Genomic DNA, 21094 nt, shown 5'->3' on the forward strand with positions numbered 1-21094 from the left:
TCCCCCCCAAAACATCGAAAAGGGGATAAGACTTTTGTAAGTGGCTGGGAGGAAAAAGCCTGTGTTTTTCTGTGCACAGGGAAATCTGAGAGATCAAAGTTTTGCATCAAATCAGGGAGGCTGTATTTGGAGGGGGAGGGAGCAGGAAAAAGTGAAGCCTATTTACAAGGGGCAATCTCGAAAACCTGAATAAACATGCACTTTGTTTCACTTTTAGCCTTTGCTGGAAGAGTGTCAGACTTGGGACCAGTGTCGATTAGTCCGGCAAGTGAATGATGAGGTGAGGAGAACGCTTTCATTTTGCAGCTCTTAATTATTCGTGTTTACTGTTTTCTCCTCTCACCTCTGTCCTTGCAAAGCTGCCTCCTGATCAGGTTTCCCACCTGATCCCCTCTTCCTGTGTTACTTTTAAAATAATTAATGTTTATAAAAGGAGAATATAAACGTGTTTATAAATATCTAAGGTGTATTATTATTTATTAAATAGTAACTACCTGGTCATTTAAAACATGCATTGCTGTTCAGGAACAACAGTTGAGTGGGTGGCTGAAAATAAATCTGTTATTTGAACCCAGGTTGTAAGAAATAGAGAATAGAGATTTTCCCTAGGATTTTTGCACACCAATGATAACTTTCCACTTGGCATCGACCATGCTTTCTTTTTGCTAAAAAACTTAAGCTGAACAAAGCTTGTTTAAATAGAGAGCAAAAAGGAAAATATGCTGCATAAGATGAAGGGGAAAAAACCCTCTTTGACTATGCACACGTGTCTAACTGGATTACTTAAGAGCATGTCATTCTAGACTGGAAAAGTGGATTTTTTTTTTGTTCTTTTTTTTTTTCCAATGAAGCAATGGAAAAATATGTCTTCAATCTGTTTATAGTTTCTTACTCATGCTGGGTAGCTGCACTCAGGTCGCATCTTCCTCTTAAAAAAGCACTATGGTTTTGAACTGCAGGTCACAAAATGGATTCAACTAAACCAGAGAGCCAGAAAAAGGAGCAAAAGGAAACGAAGGCAGGATGAAGTGGCTTTCCAAAAGGTATGGGTTCCTGATGTGCATTTATGTGATGGAATAAAAGGAAGCATATCCTAAACATTTTCAAGGGACACGCTTTAAAACATTCAAAGCACCATATTCTTCTACTATGCTGACTTCACAGAAAAGAACACCATGAATTGATAAAGTTTGAATGTCTGTGTGTTTGCTATGTAGAGAAACTACATTCATATTTAATAAAGAGAGCGAAAGGCATTTTGAGGAAGAAAGATAAGAACACTTTACTTAGAAAATGCTATAGTACTTGAAAGGTTATCGACAGTTACGGTAACATTTATTTGTCAATGAAAAGACATGTTAAACTACAATTAACTGAAAAACATTGTTTTTCTCTCTTGAGAGCAGGTTAATAGAAAATGTAGTGGGTGTCAGTGGGCAATTAGACAAATACAAGATGTACAGAAATAAATGTTATGACTACATTGCTGACACATTTTTTTTAATGTGTGGTTTGAAAGCGTCTTCCATTTGTAGTGGAGAGGGATTCCTGAAAACATGATTGCACTGGCTTGGTGTTTACTCCTAAAAATTCTTTACAAAAGGGTGGGTTGTTTTGTTTTTGTTTTGTTTTGTTAACTTAGTATAGTCTAAATTAATTCCAAAGATTCTTAACCCTGTGATTTTGGGTAAATAATTTTGCTGTAAGGCTACTATAATTTTAAACATTTAATTTACAGTGTAGCAAGATAAGTAACAAGCTGACTTTTCTATTCGATAGCTCTTCTTTGCTGTTTTTTTTTTAATTGCTATCTAGAACACAAAGCAATAATGAATAAAAATTCATTTAGAAATGAGTAACCAGAACCAGGAAAAATGTTTTTTTTCTCACTTTGGATTTATTGTCTGTTTTTTGTTTTAATATTATTTTAAAATCCTTGTTAGCTTTAAAGGATTAAAATAGCAGTATGTTATTTTGCTTCTTCTACAATGCTTCTAGAATGTATGATGAATCATTGCTGATTCTGTAGCCAAATTCTTGTTGATAGCATGACTGCCAACTACTGGGATGTGTTGCCTTAGTATGGGCATTGCAGTATTTGACAAATGTCTGCAAGTACATTATTGTGCATGGGTGATATACCAGCTTCATGGTGAACTAAAGTATGCAATTTGGTCATTTCAAAATGAATTGGAGAAAAATGAATAAATTAATGTATTTTGTAACTGGGGATTCACTATATAGTAAAGGAATAATGCATGCATTTGTATGGATTAGTTTGTGAACCTATAATTTACAAGCTTCTGATCTAAAAGGAAATATCAATAAGTTGTTCTACCAAATATTTAATTTCCTATCATATTGCACATTTACATGAGAGGTGTGTGTGTGTGTGTGTGTATATATATATATATATATATATATATATATATAAAATGAAAAAAAATTGCATATTTAGAGTGGTTTTGTGTGTTCCAGGTATGATGGTGGTTTACTCGATGCTAGTGACTTTTTATGAGAGTAAAAAGTTATAAAATGATGTGAAAGTACTAACTTGAACAAAACCATGTTTTCCAGGTAGAATTAGGCCTGGTCTATGCACAAATTTTACCAGTGCTATAACAATTTTGATTAGGGGTGTGGGGTGTTGGTTTTTTTAAACCAAAATAGTAAAACTGATACAAATCCTAGCAGGACACAGATATATCTGTATAAATGAAACTGTACAGGAATAAGCTTTATCAGTATAAACATATTTATATCACTATAGTTCCATTAACACAAGGGAGCTTGTTCTGGTTTAACAATACTTATGCAGTACATTTGTGTGTAAACAAGCCCTTAGGAATGCAAGAAGTGCTGTATAAAAATCAAGCACCACTCTAAAATAGTAGATGTAAAAATAATCCAAAGAATTGCTAGTTTTGTTTTGTTTTTGAATGGTCATTGTAAGTAAAAGAGAATTGACATTTGAAACAAAAGTAATTGGAAATGTATACACTCTCTTCCTATGCACATAAATATTAGTGATTCCTGGACCATCCCTCCCATGGCCAGCAGAGTTAGCATACTCAGCCCCAAGAGAAGGAAAGAAGTGCTTTTCAGTGACCCTCTGTTTGATGCAAGAACAGCCTTCACAACGCCTGGAAGGTGGAGTCCCATCTACTTTTCAGCCAGAAGGGTAGTGGCTGCAAGGTTGAACATTGAGTTGAGGCTGGGAACTTAAAGAGGACAAAAAGGGATTCTTTGAGACTCTGGTCCCAGCTACACTATGTTAAGGAACTGAGTTTAAACTTGGTTCAAGCTAAAATAGTTTCCCACAAAATTTGGCCAAACTATATTAAAACCGTGTTCTAGACTTTTGGCTGTGTCCATGCTGGCAGGCCAAACCATATTAGAAACAGTTTCAAATGAGTTTAAGTAATATTTCCTACCATGGGTAAAAGTTCAGTATAGAGGGCGGGAGCCTTGAAGAAAGAGAGGAGTGTAATGAGCCTGGAATGGAGGAGGGAAATGAGGAGAAGGGCTCTGAATACTGGCTGGTTATGTATGTGTCACATGTGTAGTTAAAACAGTTACTGAATGTATTTCACCAGAGCTTGAAAATGAAGTACATATTCATCTTGCATATCTGTCAGAGCATACAACTAAACTTTTTAATGTAACTTCTAAACTTTTAATTCTATGCTGTCTGACTGTCTCCTGCCCGTCACTTTCATTTCTTATAATTGTAATAGGATAATCACATTTCCTCTACTGGATGAGTAGCTTTATAGTTACCAACCCATATATAACACCACAAAATCAAAGCAGCTGCTCGTTCTTATGGTCTTTGTAGAATAAGGGAAAAAGAAAAGTTGTGGAGTTGTTGAAAACTGGCAGGGAGTTGCAGTAATTAGGCACCAAGCTGCATTTTAAAGAGCTAAGTTTTCAGGCACTGGCTATAAATATTTTTAAATGAATGTTTGAAGATAACAAATGCTGGATATGGGCTGTAGAAACTAGTAGTGCTAACTGCAATTAAGTGGACTGCAAAACAGTGGGGAAGCTCGTCTAGAACTGTGGTGCTGCTCTCCACAGTGGAGCAGCTCACAATGGATCAAGGCAACATAATGAGTTACCCTAGGTGAGAGCCAGCTCCCAGAGTAATAATTAAAAGTTCTCTCTTTCCCCCCTCCCACCCCGCCTTCTTGTACTATCTTAGGGTATGTCCACACTGGAAACTTCAAAGTGCTGCTGCAGGAACTCTCCCGCAACAGCGCTTGGAAGTGCGAGTGTGGTCGCGCGCGAGCGCTGGGGGAGAGCTCTCCCAGCGCTCCTAGTAATCCACCTCCATGGGGGGATGATCTCCAAGCGCTGGGAGCATGGCTTTTCCCAACGCTCGGAGCCTGTCTACACTAGCGCTTTAAAGCGCTCAGACTTGCTGCGCTCAGGGGGGTGATTTTTCACCCCCCCTGACCCAGCAAGTTAGGGCGCTATAAAATGTAAGCAAAGACAAGCCCTTAATGTTACATTTCATTCCCTCACGCACGTCTTGCATCCTTTTTGTTTCCCTCTTGTTCTTGCTCTTCTCTTTGCTCAGAGACCCTTTTGTCTAATGTTTTACCATTTGTGCAATATTTTCACCTCCTCTAGTTCTTTTTTTTTATCCTCTTTATATCTTTCCTCTCATCTCTTTTCTCTTCTTCCTTTTCAGTGTCCTGTGCCACTTTTTATATTTTCCCCATTTACTTTTGGTCCCCTTTTTATGTCTTGTCTTTAGTTCTTTGCCTTTCCTCCCCTTTTTTCCCCTATCAGTGCTAGTCCTTTGCCACTCCCCTTTGATCCTGTGATGTCCTCCTCCTTCCCGTTCAGTTTCCTCCTACTACCTGTTCTGACATCCTTCCCCGCTTCTCTCATTAGATCTTACTATTTTGCTATCTCTTATTCTAATCTGCAGTGGAGCAGATCCAGCAGATTAGTACAGGCATGTGCACAGCAGAGCAATATTTTCATGGGAAAGTGGTGGGGTGAAAAGAGAAAAGGAGCGTGAGACAGGACTCCAAAAAAAAAAAATTTGATAATTAGTTAATATTGTAATGTGCTTTGAACGTGAAAAGTCTGATGGAAGTGATAAATATTATTATTTTGGGCTGTGCCTATTTAGAGAAGAAGTCCACTACTCTTGCCAATTCTAAGTACTACACAGAAGAAAACAGCATTGAAGTCAGACTAGTAGTGTCATCATATGCATGTGATCTGCATTTACAGGGGAGTTGAAAGGGAAAAATACTCTTTATTAGTAGGCTAGTTAAATTCTGCATGTACATTGCCCCTAAATTTCAGTATCAGTGGTGCTACTGATAGCTGGAGTTCAATATTGAAAATGAAGTATGTAAACTCCTTTTGGAAAGCAGTGAACATCTTATGAGTAGTAGAATCAGTGCACTAAAATGGAGTAAATAAGCAATGATTTTTGAAGGGCACTGAAATAAAAATATATACATTTACAATATATAAAGGAGGCTTAATTATCCCAATTGTCTAAGTTGAGTTTCCCTTGTTTTTGCATAGTGTTTTTAGTTTTTCTTCTGTTGAGACTGAGGGATAAGTCAACTTTTGCAAAATAATTTCAGCTGTTTTCTGATAAATCCTTGTTTTCATCTGTGTAAAGCAATTCCTGCTGGTTACTAAATACGTTACGGTCTTTTATTTTTTTGTTGTTTTTATTTTATTAATCTTTCATTCTCTTTTTGCTCTAATAATGATCAGCAACATTCCAAACTCTGATAATAATCTGAGCAAAACTGACTATGTTGAAACAGTTGGTTACATTTCTAATAAACGCAAAACCTGAATATGTGCTGATGGTGATAACCGCTGTAGCTTTCTCATCCTTTACTCAATTTTGCATTTGTTGTTAATGGCTGAAAGAGAAGAAATGAGTCCCTTAACTGTTTTAATATATGAGTTGTGGTTTTAAGTTTTTAAGTGCAAAAGGGTTACAAAACCTCACAAATAAAACAAAAATGTGTTGAAAGAGGCACAATATCACTAAAGCATTTACTAAGGATGACATGTATATATGTGTGTGTCATTTTCTCTCTCAACACACACACAAATATATATAAAATCCTCATTATTAAATAGTGTATGTGTATATCTATATTTATAAAGTGTTTAATGTTAAGGATCTTAATTGAATCCACAAAACCAAGAAGTTCAGAATTAAGGCTGAAATTCTGCTCTGAACTTGGATACCCATACAGTCCCGTTAACCCCCTCCCCGCATCCCCCTGAAAAAGTTTGTAAAGAACTTACACAGTGGACTCCACAGAATTCTCAGTGTATCAGTTCAGAAGAAATGACACCATACCAAATTATGCCATTATTACAGAACCCTGCAGGATCTGCAAAGACTAGCAGGCTTTCATTGATTACGTACAATATTTCATTCCCTAGCCAAACAGAGAAAGATAACTCAGTTGTGAGATTTCTGCAATACCTCATACTCGTTAATTGTGTTACAGCGAATGCTGTGAAGATGCTTTTACGTATCAGTTTTCCAGCGTAGTCATAACCTAATGTGTATATCTATATTTCTCTGTACTACACATGCATGGATGTAATTACTGCACATTAAAATTGAATATTTTGGCATTTAACTTCCCATCTTGCTAAAAAAAATACTAATTTTAATGGCCTTGTTTGCAAAATTTAGTTTTAAAAAATAACACTTTTTTGGAATTATAATAAAGACAATATCAAAATAGCCTTCTGCTTCTTTACAGTGACTCTAATAGCATCAAAATGGGCAAGAAGATACCATGTGGTTATATACGTATTTTTTAATTTGAATAAAACTATTGATGAAGCCATAACAAAAAGTGAGCCTGATTCTGACCTCAGTTGCACCTTACGTGGAATAGTGTTGATATCAGAAGGTATTAGTTTCTCTTTTAATAGTGGACCTTGTTAGTGTCTAAGCATGATCACATAGGATAAACCAGGTGTCACATTAATTTTCATAGACATCTTAATTATTATTGATGATGTCAGAGAGTGAATAATTCCCACTAGCCACATTTTTGGAGTGTTGAAAACAACTCTTGACTGTGCGCATGATGCAGTAGTTCCCCTTCCCAGTCTGAGGTGACCATTACTAAATTAGGAGAACACAAGCCAGAATGGCCATGTGTTGAAATAGTTTACAGATAATTACATCCCTGGTAATTACAGCAATTCATTGCCAACAGTCATCCCTCCTGTGCAGTGAAAGATTAAGGTCACTTTAATGTAAAACACAAGGTTTGTGTAGTTTAAAAAAAAAAGCCATTTTAGAGGTTATTTATTTCATTTATAGAAGAAATTAGTTGCACTTTTGTGGCAGAACACTTTATTTGGCAACAATTCTCACTGGAGGCATTTTAATTAGCTAATATTTGTGTACATTATCATATGATACTAATAGGATCCATTATTTTAGTAGCACCCACTAATGTCACTATAGCTTAAGGTCTGTCATTATTTCTATTTATAAATCATTGTTTTAGGTGGCTGATACTTGGCAATCTACATATTAGCCCAGCCTTTGTCTTTTATGAAAGGTGGAAGGAGAAAATGTGGAAAAAACATTTGTTCTTTCCAAAATGTAGAAGAAGAAAAAGCATTTGACTGCTTTCAGTGCCTTTCAAGCCAGGTGGATTTGATTTAAATCAAATTGATTTAAATCATGATTTAAATCACTAGTCAGGAAGACTCAATTTAATCATGGATTTCTACATAAAAGTACATTCTTGTTGGTTGTTAAAATTACAACCTTAATACATATTCTTCACAACTCAGAGATACATGTAGGTTTCATTTTTAGAAGGTACACACTATACATTTTTAAGTGATTTATTTTGAAAACTTTTCAGATTAGTTTTACAGCTATATCAGAAAATGAATGATTGTTTGGTTATTTCATTTACCAAAGGTAATTGAAGCAGATATTTATGAAGTCACAGGGAGGTGAACTGTCTCCAGTTCAACAGGTTAATCATTAATATTTGGAGGATTTTCTTGCCATGCTGTATTAGGAGGAGAGCATCACCAGACAGACTTTTAAATTGTTTTATTTAACTAAAACAGCAACGTTATGTATTCTGGATTTTTGTCTTCAACAGCAAACATATAATATTATAACAAAACAAGCATATGAATTTTTGAATTTAGTTAAACATTCAAGTTTTTAAAAATCAGGTTTGTTTTTGTTAAAATTGTTTTTAACTAAAATAGTTAAATGAAATATTTAAAAAAACAAACAAAAATTAAATCGACTGTCAGCCAGGTCAACATGAGAAACTTAAAATATTGGCTTCTGCAGCTAGCTCAGTCGTCTTCACCTTCATTTTCCTGTTTGTTCATAATCTGGAAAAGAAAAACAAGCTTTCCCACTTTTTCAGGTCCCTACGATTTCTCAATTTGGAATGAAATAGTCCAAAGGAAGAAAATATTCTTTCTGCACTGGCAGAAGAAGCTTTTGCTGTTAAAAGTGAGATTATCACTTCAGCAGTCTCTGAATCCAAGTGCTTAAGTGACTTCTACGAGTTTACTGGTGTGACTTTCTTTAAAACATCATCAGCAAACATATATTTCTTGAATGGTTCGCCCTTAGCTCTGAAGTTTATTATAGTTGGCATTATGGAAGGATGATTGCTGGATGTCCATGTCATTGCCAACTCCTCTTCTTCAGCAGTTAAGGTTTGACCCTGGTACCGAGTATTCAGAATATTTGCAAGAACAGGAGCTGGAGATAGTGCTTGTCCCATTCATTTTTTTAATGCTTGTAATTTACCTCTGTCATTGCATATTTCTCTTTTTAAGATCTCACTCAGTTCCTTCCAAATTTCAACAGTGTCAGCAATAAAACAGCTATTTCCCTGCATTTTGTTCAAGGCTACAGAAATAGGCTTCAGGGTACTCAGCATGTGTTCAACATTTCTCTTAAGCCCAATGTTGGGAACTTTGGCTGTGACAGTGCCATCTATTTCTTCATGATTTTGTTCACAAACTGTCATCAGATTAGGCCAGTTCTTGATATAGTGCTCAAAACAGTCCATTACTGAGTTCCATCGCACGTCTTGTGGGAGAGTTAGCTTGGTTCCTCCCACTTTTTTCAGAGCAGCTGCTGCAAAGTGGTTGTTACGGAACTATTTTGCAATTTCAACAACATTAGCCTTTATTTCTGGAACACTGAAGTCTTTGGCTAGGAGGTGCATCAAATGAGCACTTCAACCATATGTTATTAGCTTGGGAGACTCTTCCAAATTTCTTCTCATCTTGGATACATTTGCAGCATGGTCTGTGACCAAGCTGCGTACTAGACATTTATATTTTTTTTCACAGTTTGTTACAGCTTTTACTACTACTTCTTTAAGTATTCTGCTATGTGTGCATTTCCTGATGTATGAATTGTTTCTGTAAGGAAGACATTCCCTTCTTCTGTCGTCACACAAACACATACAACAGGATCATTGTGGACATTGCTCCACCCATCAAGACTCAGGTTAACAATTTCACCCTCTAGACCTTTTGCACACTGCTCAATTTCTCTTTTATACACTTTATCCAGCAATTTGCCTGCGACATCTGCTCTGTTGGGTGGACTGTATCCTGGTCTTAATGACGGAACCATATTAATGAAGTTTGGGTTCTCACTCATATGGAAAGGAGAGTTATTGCATAAAGAAACTGGGCAATTTTTTCATCAATTACCTCTTTTTGTGATCTGCTGGTTCTTATCACAAACTTATCTATGGTTGTTTCTGGATGATGGAGATTTTTTTTTCTTTTTGCTACAGGTGATATACTGTGACTATGTGACACACATGATGTGACTGAAACACTATCATTGGCAGATAACTCCAAAACTATAGAAAATGATGGTGATCTTGAAGGTGGATAGTCTTCAGAATTCTATATGTTGAGGATGGATTACCCTAAACAAAATAAGTCAATACAGTTATTTAATTATTATTACCATACTGGTCATTTAGTATTACTCATTGCATTCACTGACACTCAGTACTACTTTAAAGGTGAAATTGTAAAAGGAAGATCTGCCTATTTCAGCTATTTATTTTTTATCACAACTGCCCATCCAAAATAATAGTACCATAGAGTAACAACTATATTTTTTGCTCAAACGTGAGAATTCAAGAACAGTCCAGAAGGAAGACAGGCAGTCCTTAAGAAAAGTATGAAATAAAAAGTTTACCAACCTGAAGATCTTGCATGTTCAGACATTTTCCTTTCATCATCTTCAATGCAGCTTCCTCCTGAGAAGGAACACTTCTCATGATGTTGTTTCATATGGGCAACCAGGCCTTGCATTTCTTTGTTGCACTATTTGCATTTTGCACAAATGCCTGTCTTACCCACAGGTAGGGAAATTTCATTAAAATATTCCCAAACTGGGTCTCTTTTATGGCCTGCTGCCATTATAGGTTTTCCCTTCTAGTGAGAGAATGGTATGGTAGATCTCAAATCAATGAAGGCTACACAAAGACCTCAAGACTTCTGGAATATGCTGCTCAAACAGTTTCACTTTTGTTTTGCTGCCTGTCCCTCCCTCTCACATTTATCTCCAGACTTTTTCTCCTTGTCCGCCCCCAACAATCTTCTATTCACTGAACTTTTTGAAACTTTTCACTTTTACAGAGAGGTATGGGATCGACTATGTGTACGCAAATGTGCAGAGGGATAATAGAATTGAGGTCTGTTATTTCTCGCCTTTATATATTTATTTATTTATTTACAACCATTTTTGCTGTTAACAAGCATGTTATCTCTGGGGAGACATCTCCACAGTTTGAGAACTGCAAAGCTAAGCATCTCTGATGGTATCTTCCAGACTGAGCACTGAGTCCCATTGGGTAGATAGAAAGATTAACCTAAATAATCTATACAGAAGCCCCTGGAATCCTATAAGATTGGGTCCCTAATCCATGAATTATTGGAACTCATTTATAAAACTTTTCTTAAACATTACATGAATATATTGTCTCGTACTATAGAATTAGAATTTATAGTCCCTATTCCATGATGAGATATCTTTGAGCTATAATGTATCTTAATTAAAACTATCTTTAGATAAAATGCTTTTTGAAGAAAAAAACCTATCAAGAAATCCGATTTTTTTTTTAAATCATTTATTTTTATCCACCCTGCTTTCAAGTGTCTCCTTTCCCTCTAGTATTTATATAATTAATTCTGAGTAGAAATTTAGTGAGCCTGAGGTCTAGAAGGAAAACTGTTACTTTTGGTGCATTTTAGAAACTAGAATGTCATACTTATTACATTTGGTGAGCTGCATTCTCACACTCCATAATTTTTCTTCCCCCAAAACTTCATAAGAAGTTTTAGAATGCAGACTCATGCATGGCAGTTGAATAATCCACATGATTTAAATGTCCCTGGGTTCTTACTCATGTGATTGACTGTAATGACTCCAAAGGAGTCTTAATGGTCTGCTGGCTCAAAAATGTGCTTTATTTCAGTATTATATTTAATACGTATTGTCAGAAATAGGCTTAACCTTTTTATGATTGTTTTTAGCTGTTGCCCTCATTCTCTGTCTGTCTCATCTGTTTACGTTCTGTTCACATATTGTAAAAATACATGTATAATAGTTTGGAAGGATGGATATTATTCTATGAGCACAGAAGGCAGAGTACAAAGCTTTTAATGAAGACACTCAAAAGATTTTGGAAGTTCTTAAATCTGCCTTTTGATGGTTATAGTCTTAGGAATAGACCATTATACCAAACATAACATGACAAAATATCATGGCCAAATACAAATTGTAAAAAAAAAAAAATACTAGAGGAGAAGAAGAGGAATTAATTGTAAGAGAGATTAAAATAGTGCTCTTCGTTAGTGTATGCTGTATGTTAAACACACTGGGTCAAATTCTCAAATGTGGGTACCCAATTTTGTAATTTGGGCATACACTTTCCTCCACATATCTTGCTTTTGCTGATGCGGATTGTAGGATTGCTCAGATAGTCACCAGTTGCATCCACAATTATCCAGACTCTACATGTATATGAGCTGCTCACAAATTTTGTGTGCCTAGTGAAGGTTCCTGCATTTTAAAATTGAACCCCAGGTATCTCAAAATTGTGCATGGAAAGCTGCAAATCTATTGGGGGGAGGTTTTAACTTGATATTAATGAGTTCTTTGAACTAAAATTATGTGATGTCACCAGAGCACTTCACAGCTGCCTTATGCAGGTGCAAGTTTTCTTTTACATTTTACTGTTAAGCAAAGTCCAGACCCTGCAATGAGCTCCTCCCAGACAGACTTGATGTCCTTACAGAACTCTTCACAAGATCAGGACCTAAAATATGACTGTTTTCGTTCTCTGCTTTTGATGGGGAAAACCACTGGAAATGGTAATATTGTACCTCTTGATAAAAAGATACAAGAATTTGTTTTTACTTGTGCTCACTGTACTTCTGGGTATGATATAATATACTCTTAAATCTCTTATTTAGTGATGTTCCAGTTTACAACACTTTGAATTTTCACAGAAAGTGTTTTAAATTATATATTTTTTTATTTATGATTTGTGTCCTTCCATATGGCTCAGAGCACATATGCAAAATATGGTAAACACACACAAACTCATACAATGCCATGCCTTTCAGTTGTGGACATTGTAATGAAAGTTTTTTTTAATCAGTTCCTCCCACTCTTCTTAGACAAATGTCTGGGAAAAGAGGGGCTTTGCACTGAGCCCCGAAGGCCAGTGAACTTGTTGCTCATGCTTTCTCATCCATATTGCAAAAGGAAATGAAGTCAAGCCACAGAGTTTTAAACATTTCCATGTTTGAGATCCTGTTTGTTTTCAAAGAAATGATGACTAACTCATTTGCAATATATGTCTTTTTGTTTTTGTTAAAATTCAAGAGATTTCTCTACATTTTGCCTGGACTTCTGAGGAAGCCAGTGGAGCTACTAACCTGCTTAAAGTTAGGTATAGGTTTAAGTGTTTAGCTGAATCAGGGCCTTCATTATCTATCCTCAAGGCCCTCTTTATAAGCCATCATTTTTCTGATTAAAGATGAGATTTGGCTTCCCCTAATTACCTGGAGATGTCTCTATTGAGAGATGTGAAATGTTTTTTTATCCCATAGCACAGATAAAACCATTGGGTAGGACAAGGAGGGGCATATCTTTTTCTTCTATCTTGTTGATGTCTCCCTCATCATAGTTGCTGGACTCGTATATTTCCACTCCTGGACCTCCCAGGACTTGTATGTTTCTGCTGTCATAGCAGTTCTTCCTCATGGAGCCTGAGCAGGCTCTCTCTTCGCAACTCCTGCTAGTTTAGGGAGCATGAAACCAAAGACGTGGAATTAAATACAAATTTCCTGCGGCTACCCAGAAAGCTTAATATGAACAATTTTCAGTACCGCTTAGTACAGTAGAACCTCAGAATTACGAACACCAGAGTTACGAACTGACCAGTCAACCACACACCTCATTTGGAACCGGAGGTACACAATAAGGCAGTAGCACAGACCAAAAAAAAAAAGGGGGGGGGGGGAAAATACAGTACAGCACAGTGTTAAATATAAACTACTAAAAAAAAAGGGGAAAGAAGCATTTTTCTTCTGCATAGTAAAGTTTCAAAGCTGTATTAAGTCAATATTCAGTTGTAAACTTTTGAAACAACAACCATAACATTTTGTTCAGAGTTATAAACATTTCAGAGTTGTGAACAACCTCCATTTCCGAGGTGTTCGTAACTCTGAGGTTCTACTGTAAATAATTTGCAGATAATTATTTAACAGATTTAGCGTCTTTTGCTCATGGAATGTGTGTGAAATCACATTTTCCTTGAACATGTTAGTTATTCTAACTAACTTGACAATTTTTTTCCATTTTTATTAAACTTTATGGACTGATTACAAACAATGTTTGATACTCAGCTATTGAAAAATCAAGCTTTGTTGGTTAGTTGTACTTGGTTACATAAGTCACATGCCAGTTTCTGTTTCCTGATTGGATGAGTATAACTGCCTTATATAATTAAAAGGAAGACATCTGGAAGCCGCTTGGGCTTTGACTCTCAGTGAGTCAAATGTGAATTTTAGAATGTTTGAATTCTCTTCCTTTCTGGACCAGAGAAATTTTGCACAGGCATAATTCCTAGGAAAAGTAGGCTACTAGGTACAGAGTTCCATATAAAATATACCACTTCCAGTACAAATACTCAAATTCATGAGCTTAACATTCATTTTCCGCAATAATTCATGCATATAAAACTTGAATGTTCACAGACCGCAAAGAGCGGTGAGCTTGGCTGAAGTGAATTTGTCTTTAAATGTGAACAAATACAGAAAGTGTATTTTGCAGTAATTGCTCAAGTCAAGTATTTATTATACCATACTCTTGTTGTAATACAGAATGTTCTCTTAGTTGATGGTATCTATTATAAAGTTGCTCAGGGAATTATAACATTTAATCTGCTTCTAAAGCAAATTTTATTCCTCACCCATTGATCAATAGTGGGGGAGAACCACTGGATCATGACAAAATGCATTTCCATATCAAGTGTGCTGCTTCTAGTTTTATGTCAGTGACCATCATCAAATTATTAAAATAAATCAAGAATCTTCCTGACTTTTCAGTATACCATATAATATATAGTAGTACTGTGATTCATTGTATCTTTTAATACAATAATACCTTGCATTTCCTTAGAGGCTTCAATGGGATCACAAAGCATATATCTATCTAAGGTACTTACATGGCCTGCATTAGTATCTGAGTGTCTTACAATCATTTAACGTACTTTTCCCTCACAACACCCTTGAAAATAGGGAATTACTATTATCCTAGTTTTACAGAAGGGGAACTGAGGCACAGAGAGATTAAGGGTATGACTACACTGGAATGTCAGCCCAGGGTTAGTAGAACTCAGGTTAGCAGACCTTGGCTTGAGCATCTACACTCATTTGTAACCTCGGGTTAGGAACTGTTGAATCCTGGGTCCCAACCTGGGGGTCTAGCATCTACACTGCATTATGTGAGCCTGAGTCCAGTCAGCCATATTCCAGACTTCCTAGCACCCTCCCAAAATGTGGCTGCTCTAGCCTTTTGTTTGTGGTACAATGTAGGAAAATTTGACTGTCCACCAAACTTGCCTGTCCAGAGGACAAAGAAAGTCAGCCCATAGTATTGTGGGATACTTTTGACAGACTTCCAGAGCATGAGTCCAGTGTGGCTGTGTCACGGAGTCACCGGGGCGATGCTCTGGAACTACTCCATATGAAGCCAGGCAGGACTCTGGGGGAGCCTCCTCTCACTGAGTGTACTGTCGCCAGGGCAAGAAGCTTACACAGCTTCGACCTTCTTGGGTCTGATTTTGGAGCATTCAGCATCCCCTTCCACACCGTGCACTTCCCACGGCGAGACCACCCATGTGGGGCTCGTGGGGAAGCCAGAGGGCCCTGCACCCCAGCTCCGCAGTCAGCAGTGACTCTCAGTGAGCCAGTAAAGCAGTAGGTTTATTAGTTGACAGGAACATAGAACTTGTTAGCACAGAAACCAGTGACTTTCAGCCAAGTGCATCTTGGAGAGTCCTGGGCCAGATGTCCTGGACTCCCCCTCTTCCAGTCCCTCCAAGCAGATGCCTCCTTCCAGTGACCTGACCTCAGACATGCCTGTTGCTCCTCCTCCTTGTTTTCTTTGTCTTGCTTCCCGGGCAAAGAGTCACCTGGTTGTCACCTGGTTGCATCCCCCTCCTGGGTCTCAGGTTACGAAGGGCACTGTTAATAGCATACGTGCAGGCAGCTGGAGCAGCCTCATCTGCCCCAGAGGACTCAGCCAAAGTTACACACCCCTGTTCCCACCACCAAGGTATTGGTGCAGCACACAGGGAAACCGAGGCGCACACAGTATTCATGCAAAACAGTAAGACTCACATAGGCTCACGTACAACATAACAAGGGAAAATCCCCACTTCGTCACAAGCTGCATCTGCACTGCAAAACAAAAGGTCTTGAATCCTAGGTCCCGGCTTGACTCAGGCTCAAGCCCTCCACCCCATGGGGTTCTGATACCCTGGGTCCGAGCCCTGGGTAAGTGCGATTCCTGTGTAGACGGAAGAAGAGTTAGGTTTGAGCCTGGGTTTACACTGGTGTAGACATACTCTAAGTGACTTACCCATAGTCACATAGGAAGCCTGTGGTAGAGCAAGGAATTGAATCCAGGTCTCTCAAGTCTGAGGCAAGTGACCTAACCCCTGGATCATGCTTTCTCTCCTATTTTGTTCCACATATTAATGAATTAAGCTACAGAATTACCCTGTAGGTAATGATTATGAATTCAGATTTACAGCTGGAGACACTGAGGCACAGAGTGATAGAATGATTTGCCCAAAGTCACACACTGAGTCTGTTGCAAATCTACGAATAGAAGCCAGATGCCTTGGCTCCCAGTCCTGTGATCATCCTTTCCCATCCATAGAATGTACTATACAATAAAATATACACGGTATAGCATAATAGTTGACAAACCTGGCTTGGGGGGAGGGAAATGGTCAGTACTTGCCACAATGATAATATAATAAAACATACTTACCTTTTATTTATTGAGTTTGATTGGTAATTTTGGCTATAAGGGTTGAAGATAGGCTGTTGTATTAATACATATTTTTAGGGATTATAATTTATTTTTGTCCAAAGTATCTAAAGGACTGGATGGGCATTTCTGTTACTTGTAGTAGAAATTGAAATAAATAATACATGATAAAATGTATTAAATACTTGTTGGAATGTAAATAGTTTTAATATTAAAATTGCCAGGTGTAGTGGAGTTTGGTGTTGGGGATGGGAATGAGTCCAAAAAGAACCAGAAATATCTAAGTGCATATGAATGGATTGGGGCTGGGTGTAGAAGGAAGATGTAAGAGGAAGAGTCATGACATACAAAATAAGGGGAAGCTAAGGGAGGGAAGTATAGATATATTTTAATAATCCTGTACTGTATAAAATTATATACTTCTCCCAAGTAATGGCCTGTGTGTTACAAATACATAAAATAGAAATATACATGTTGGGATTTGGGTAATGTGAATGTCTTTTGATTTTATGTAACTCCTTCCTCAGTTGATCTTGCAGCCTTACAGTAAGTTAGAGGCACATATTATTCCTTTTTTAAATCATCAGAGGGTTAAAATTAATCATAAGTAGTTGGTCAGGCTATTAGACTTCCTTTTAGTTTCCTCTACAGTTTGTTAGGGACATAGAGAGGGCTGAAAACAAGCATTTTTTTTCTTTTTCTTTTTTCTTCCAGTGTGTCTTTCATATCTTGCACTTGTTTTCAATCAGTTATAGCCTGTGAGCATCCTGTATAGGAATTTGTTTGAAGTATGTTTTTTAAAAGGGAGGTTGTGTAATACCACTGACCTAGATGGCGTGTAGGCTGTAAGTCTTTTCATTTGTTTTCTCTTGTCCAAAGCATTGAGACAGGAAGCATTCTTAGAATTATTTTTAGATTTTTAAAAAGTCAACCTTGATTTCCTCACGTAACAGTAATCCTTTGGTCAGCTCTAAAGAAATAGTATTTACTTGGATTGCTCTTTGTACGGTGTACTATGCGTATATTTTTAGCTATATTGGGGGAAGAGGGCGGTTTGTCTTTTGAGTAGTTATTGTATTACTTTATTTCAGTCCTGTCACATTTCAGCTGGTATGGTATCAATCATCTTTCTCGTCCTGGGTCTAAATCAAACACAATATATGGTTTGGACCATTGTAACCTGGGGCGGGGGAGGGGATTATTGTTAAAGCCCCACATCACTTGCTTGCTCTGTAATCAAATATCATCTTCCCTGGAAACTGCATCTTGACATGGTGTGAAGAAATGTGTGTTCCAATGACCACAAAAGTTATGCCGGTTTGAGTTTTAATTGCTGCTAGGGCCAGACAGGTAAAAGGTAGGGATCAGACAAAAAGCAGTCCACTGGTCTTCCAAGTTGGGGTTGAGTGATAGGTAAATAACCTAGTCTCATAAAAAATAATAATAAAAAAATTTGTATAGACATCCTACAAGGTAGCCATTCCTGCAAACAGCATGATAGCCAGGAATGGGGGAGACTTCTTTGTTCCCTAATTGACGTGTGATGGTGCAGAAAGGATTCAGATTCAGAATCCTTCTCTGCATTTGTTACTTCACTTTTATTGTGGAGAAAGGATGGCCTAGAACAGGGGCGGGCAAACCTTTTGGCCTGAGGGCCACATTGGGTTTTGGAAATTGTATGGAGGGCCAGTTAGGGGAGGCTGTGCCTCCCCAAACAGCCAGGCATGGCCCAGCCCCCACCCCCTATCCAAACCCCTCCCCCCCCCGCTTCTTGCCCCCTGACATCCCTCCCCGGGACTCCTGCCCCATCCAACCCCCCTGTTCACTGACAGCCCCCCGGGACCCCTGCCCCATCCACCCCCCTGCTCCCTGCCCTCGGACCACCCCAACCCCTATTCACACCCCTGTCCCCTGACCACCACCCTGAACTCCCCAGCCCTCTTTCCAACCCCACCACTCCCTGCCCCCTTACGGCGCTGCCTGGAGTACCGGTGGCTGGCGGCGCTACAGCTGCGCCGCCCAGAGCACCAGGACAGGCAGCCATGCCGCTTGGCTAGAGCCAGCCATGCCACCGCACAGTACAGAGCATCGGGTCAGGCCACGGCTCTGCAGCTGCACTGTCCCAGGAGCTTGCAGCCCCTCTGCCCAGAGCATCGCGCCGGCGGCGCAGTGAGCTGAAGCTGCGGGGAAGGGGAAACAGTAGGGGAGGGGCCGGGGGCTAGCCTCCCAGGCCAGGAACTCAGGGGCCAGGCAGGAGAGTCCCGCGGGCCGGATGTGGCCTCTGGGCTGTAGTTTGCCCACCTCTGGCCTAGAAGGTTGAAGCACAGGACGGGGAGTTCCAAATTCTATTCTTGGCTTTTGCCACTTAATTTCCTTTGTAACATTGGGCAAATGTGATCCCAGCATGCCGCCTGAGTCAATGAACCATGTGAAGGTGTACTGTGTGGACTAAACTGCATTTTATACAGAGGCAGTGGAGATGCTGCTGCTTTAGCTGATGTGTCCCACCCCTTCAGCCTCTTGATGGATCTGTTGTGCTCTGTAGCCTTCTTCCCCCAAATCCATCTCTTGCATTGTAGCACTGTGAGCCTTCACAGACCTGTACTCTGATGTTCATAGAGTGTAGACTAACTGGATTAGAATCTTCTTTCCTCTCTATCCCATGTAGCAGAACCACACCAGGCTCTCCGAGGGAGGAGCAGCGTTTACTTTTTGTGCTTCAGTTTCTGCCTTTTTAAAATGGGAATAATAGTTAACTACCTGTGAAGCTAAATGAGTGTTTATAAAGCATGGCAAAATTGATGGATTGAAAGAGCTGTATGAGTCCAGAGCATTGCTTTTTGCTCAAAAAGATGACAAGTGGTTAGGGGGTACAGGAAAACATTACTTGATTGTAGTCCCAAATGCCATCGTTTTAATAGTTCATTCAAATTGTTCTGCAGTGCAATCAGTTATTTCCAAATCATGAATTAACCAATGTTTGATTGCATCTTCTAGCAGCATTGCACACTACAGTGTGTCAACTCCCCTTCTCCCAAATCATCTGAAAGCCTATTTATCTGAAGATTTTTTAATATTCCTGAATAAACTGGGGTTGTACCATATTTGATTGAGTGACAAAAAGTGAACACTAGCCCATAGAGTCTGCAGACTCAACATGAAAAGAGTTGCTTTTGGAGAGTATTTTGTGTACCGAGTTTTAATTTCCCATAACACTTTGAGTGTGTCTGTGAAATGTTTATGAAAACCTGATTATGGACATAGCAATGTGAACTCTGGGTTGTTCATGTGCAGGTTAAAAAATAAAGTAGTTCAGCATTCATGGAATAAAGAAAGAACTGGAAAACTAAGAGATTGGACAAAGGTATGGTAGCATTGATTATTATATTTACAGTAGTGGTTTGTTGGGAAAATACAAGTAAGTGACAAAATGGAGAGTGCCTAAACCAATGGTTTTCAGCCTGTAGTCCACGGACCTTGGAGGGTCCCACAGACTATGTCTAAGATTTCCAAAGGAGTCTGCACCTCCATTTGAAATTTTTTAGGGGTCCGCAAATGAAAAAAGGTTGAAAATGACTGGCCTAAACAATTAAACCAGCACAAATAACTTATTTAACAACACTTGCAAATCCATTCAGTGTCTTGGCTAAGAAAGAGAGAAGAGGAGGTGAGTGGGGGAAAGGAATTGCAAAAAAGGAAAGTTGAAGGGGTTTTTTTTGTTTGTTTTTGGTCAGATGCCTGCCTATTCCACTGGGAAGGCTTCTGTTCTCGTCTGGGAGTATTACAACTGGCCCTGTTGGCCTGCTGAATGCTCCAAAGTAGGGCATAAAAGTAAACTAGCTTCGAGTTACAGGTAAGAAGAATTAGTTATGTTTGTTGTTAATGCTAAGCGATTGGGTGTGGGGAGAGGGTAAAGAGAAAATATGTAAAGCTAAAGATGCCCTTACAAGGATGTCCTTGATATCTTATAAACTAGTACAGTGCAAATGGCTTTTTTCCAGATTATTGAATTTATTACCATCTTGGCTTGCTTAGTACTATGGGAGTGGACTGGGTGGTTTGTTGCAGCCCTGACTCTTTCCAAACTACTGGCAAAGATTTAACAGCCATCCAGCTGAGTGCCCCCAAGGGTTTGAGCTGAAATTCTGACTTTCATATTAAATTAGGCACGGTTACAAGACAAGAATTATTTTGAAGTTTTTATGAAGCATGTGACTGACAGAACAAGCAGCTGGGATACAAAACATTCTCATGTATGTTGTCTTTGTTGGGTCCAAAATGTAGCCAGGCTACAGAAAGTTTTATTTGTGGAATGAGTTGAAGGGGCTCTGCCAAGATGATACTGTTCCACTCTTTTTTAATTTTTTTTTAAAGGCAGCCTCTTATTTTCTTCATAATTATTTGCAGCTCTCTCTCTCTCTCTCTCTCTCACACACACACACACACACACACACACACACACACACACACACACAC

At 38.5% G+C, this 21094-nt stretch overlaps 1 protein-coding gene across 5 annotated transcripts in view; it reads left to right on the forward strand.

Moving 5' to 3' along the window:
• The window catches only part of AOPEP (aminopeptidase O (putative)), a 310109-nt gene that overhangs the window by 212507 nt on the left and 76508 nt on the right, over positions 1-21094 (forward strand). For all 5 annotated transcript variants that reach the window (XM_029911714.1, XM_029911718.1, XM_029911717.1 and 2 more), the window contains 2 exons: positions 218-280; positions 960-1043. In XM_029911714.1, the coding sequence (XP_029767574.1) occupies positions 218-280; positions 960-1043 (147 nt within the window). The remainder of the gene's footprint in view (positions 1-217; positions 281-959; positions 1044-21094) is intronic.

Source organism: Terrapene carolina, unplaced genomic scaffold (genome assembly GCF_002925995.2).
Source record: "Terrapene carolina triunguis isolate 2854851 unplaced genomic scaffold, T_m_triunguis-2.0 Scaffold113, whole genome shotgun sequence".
Taxonomy (NCBI): domain Eukaryota; kingdom Metazoa; phylum Chordata; order Testudines; family Emydidae; genus Terrapene; species Terrapene triunguis.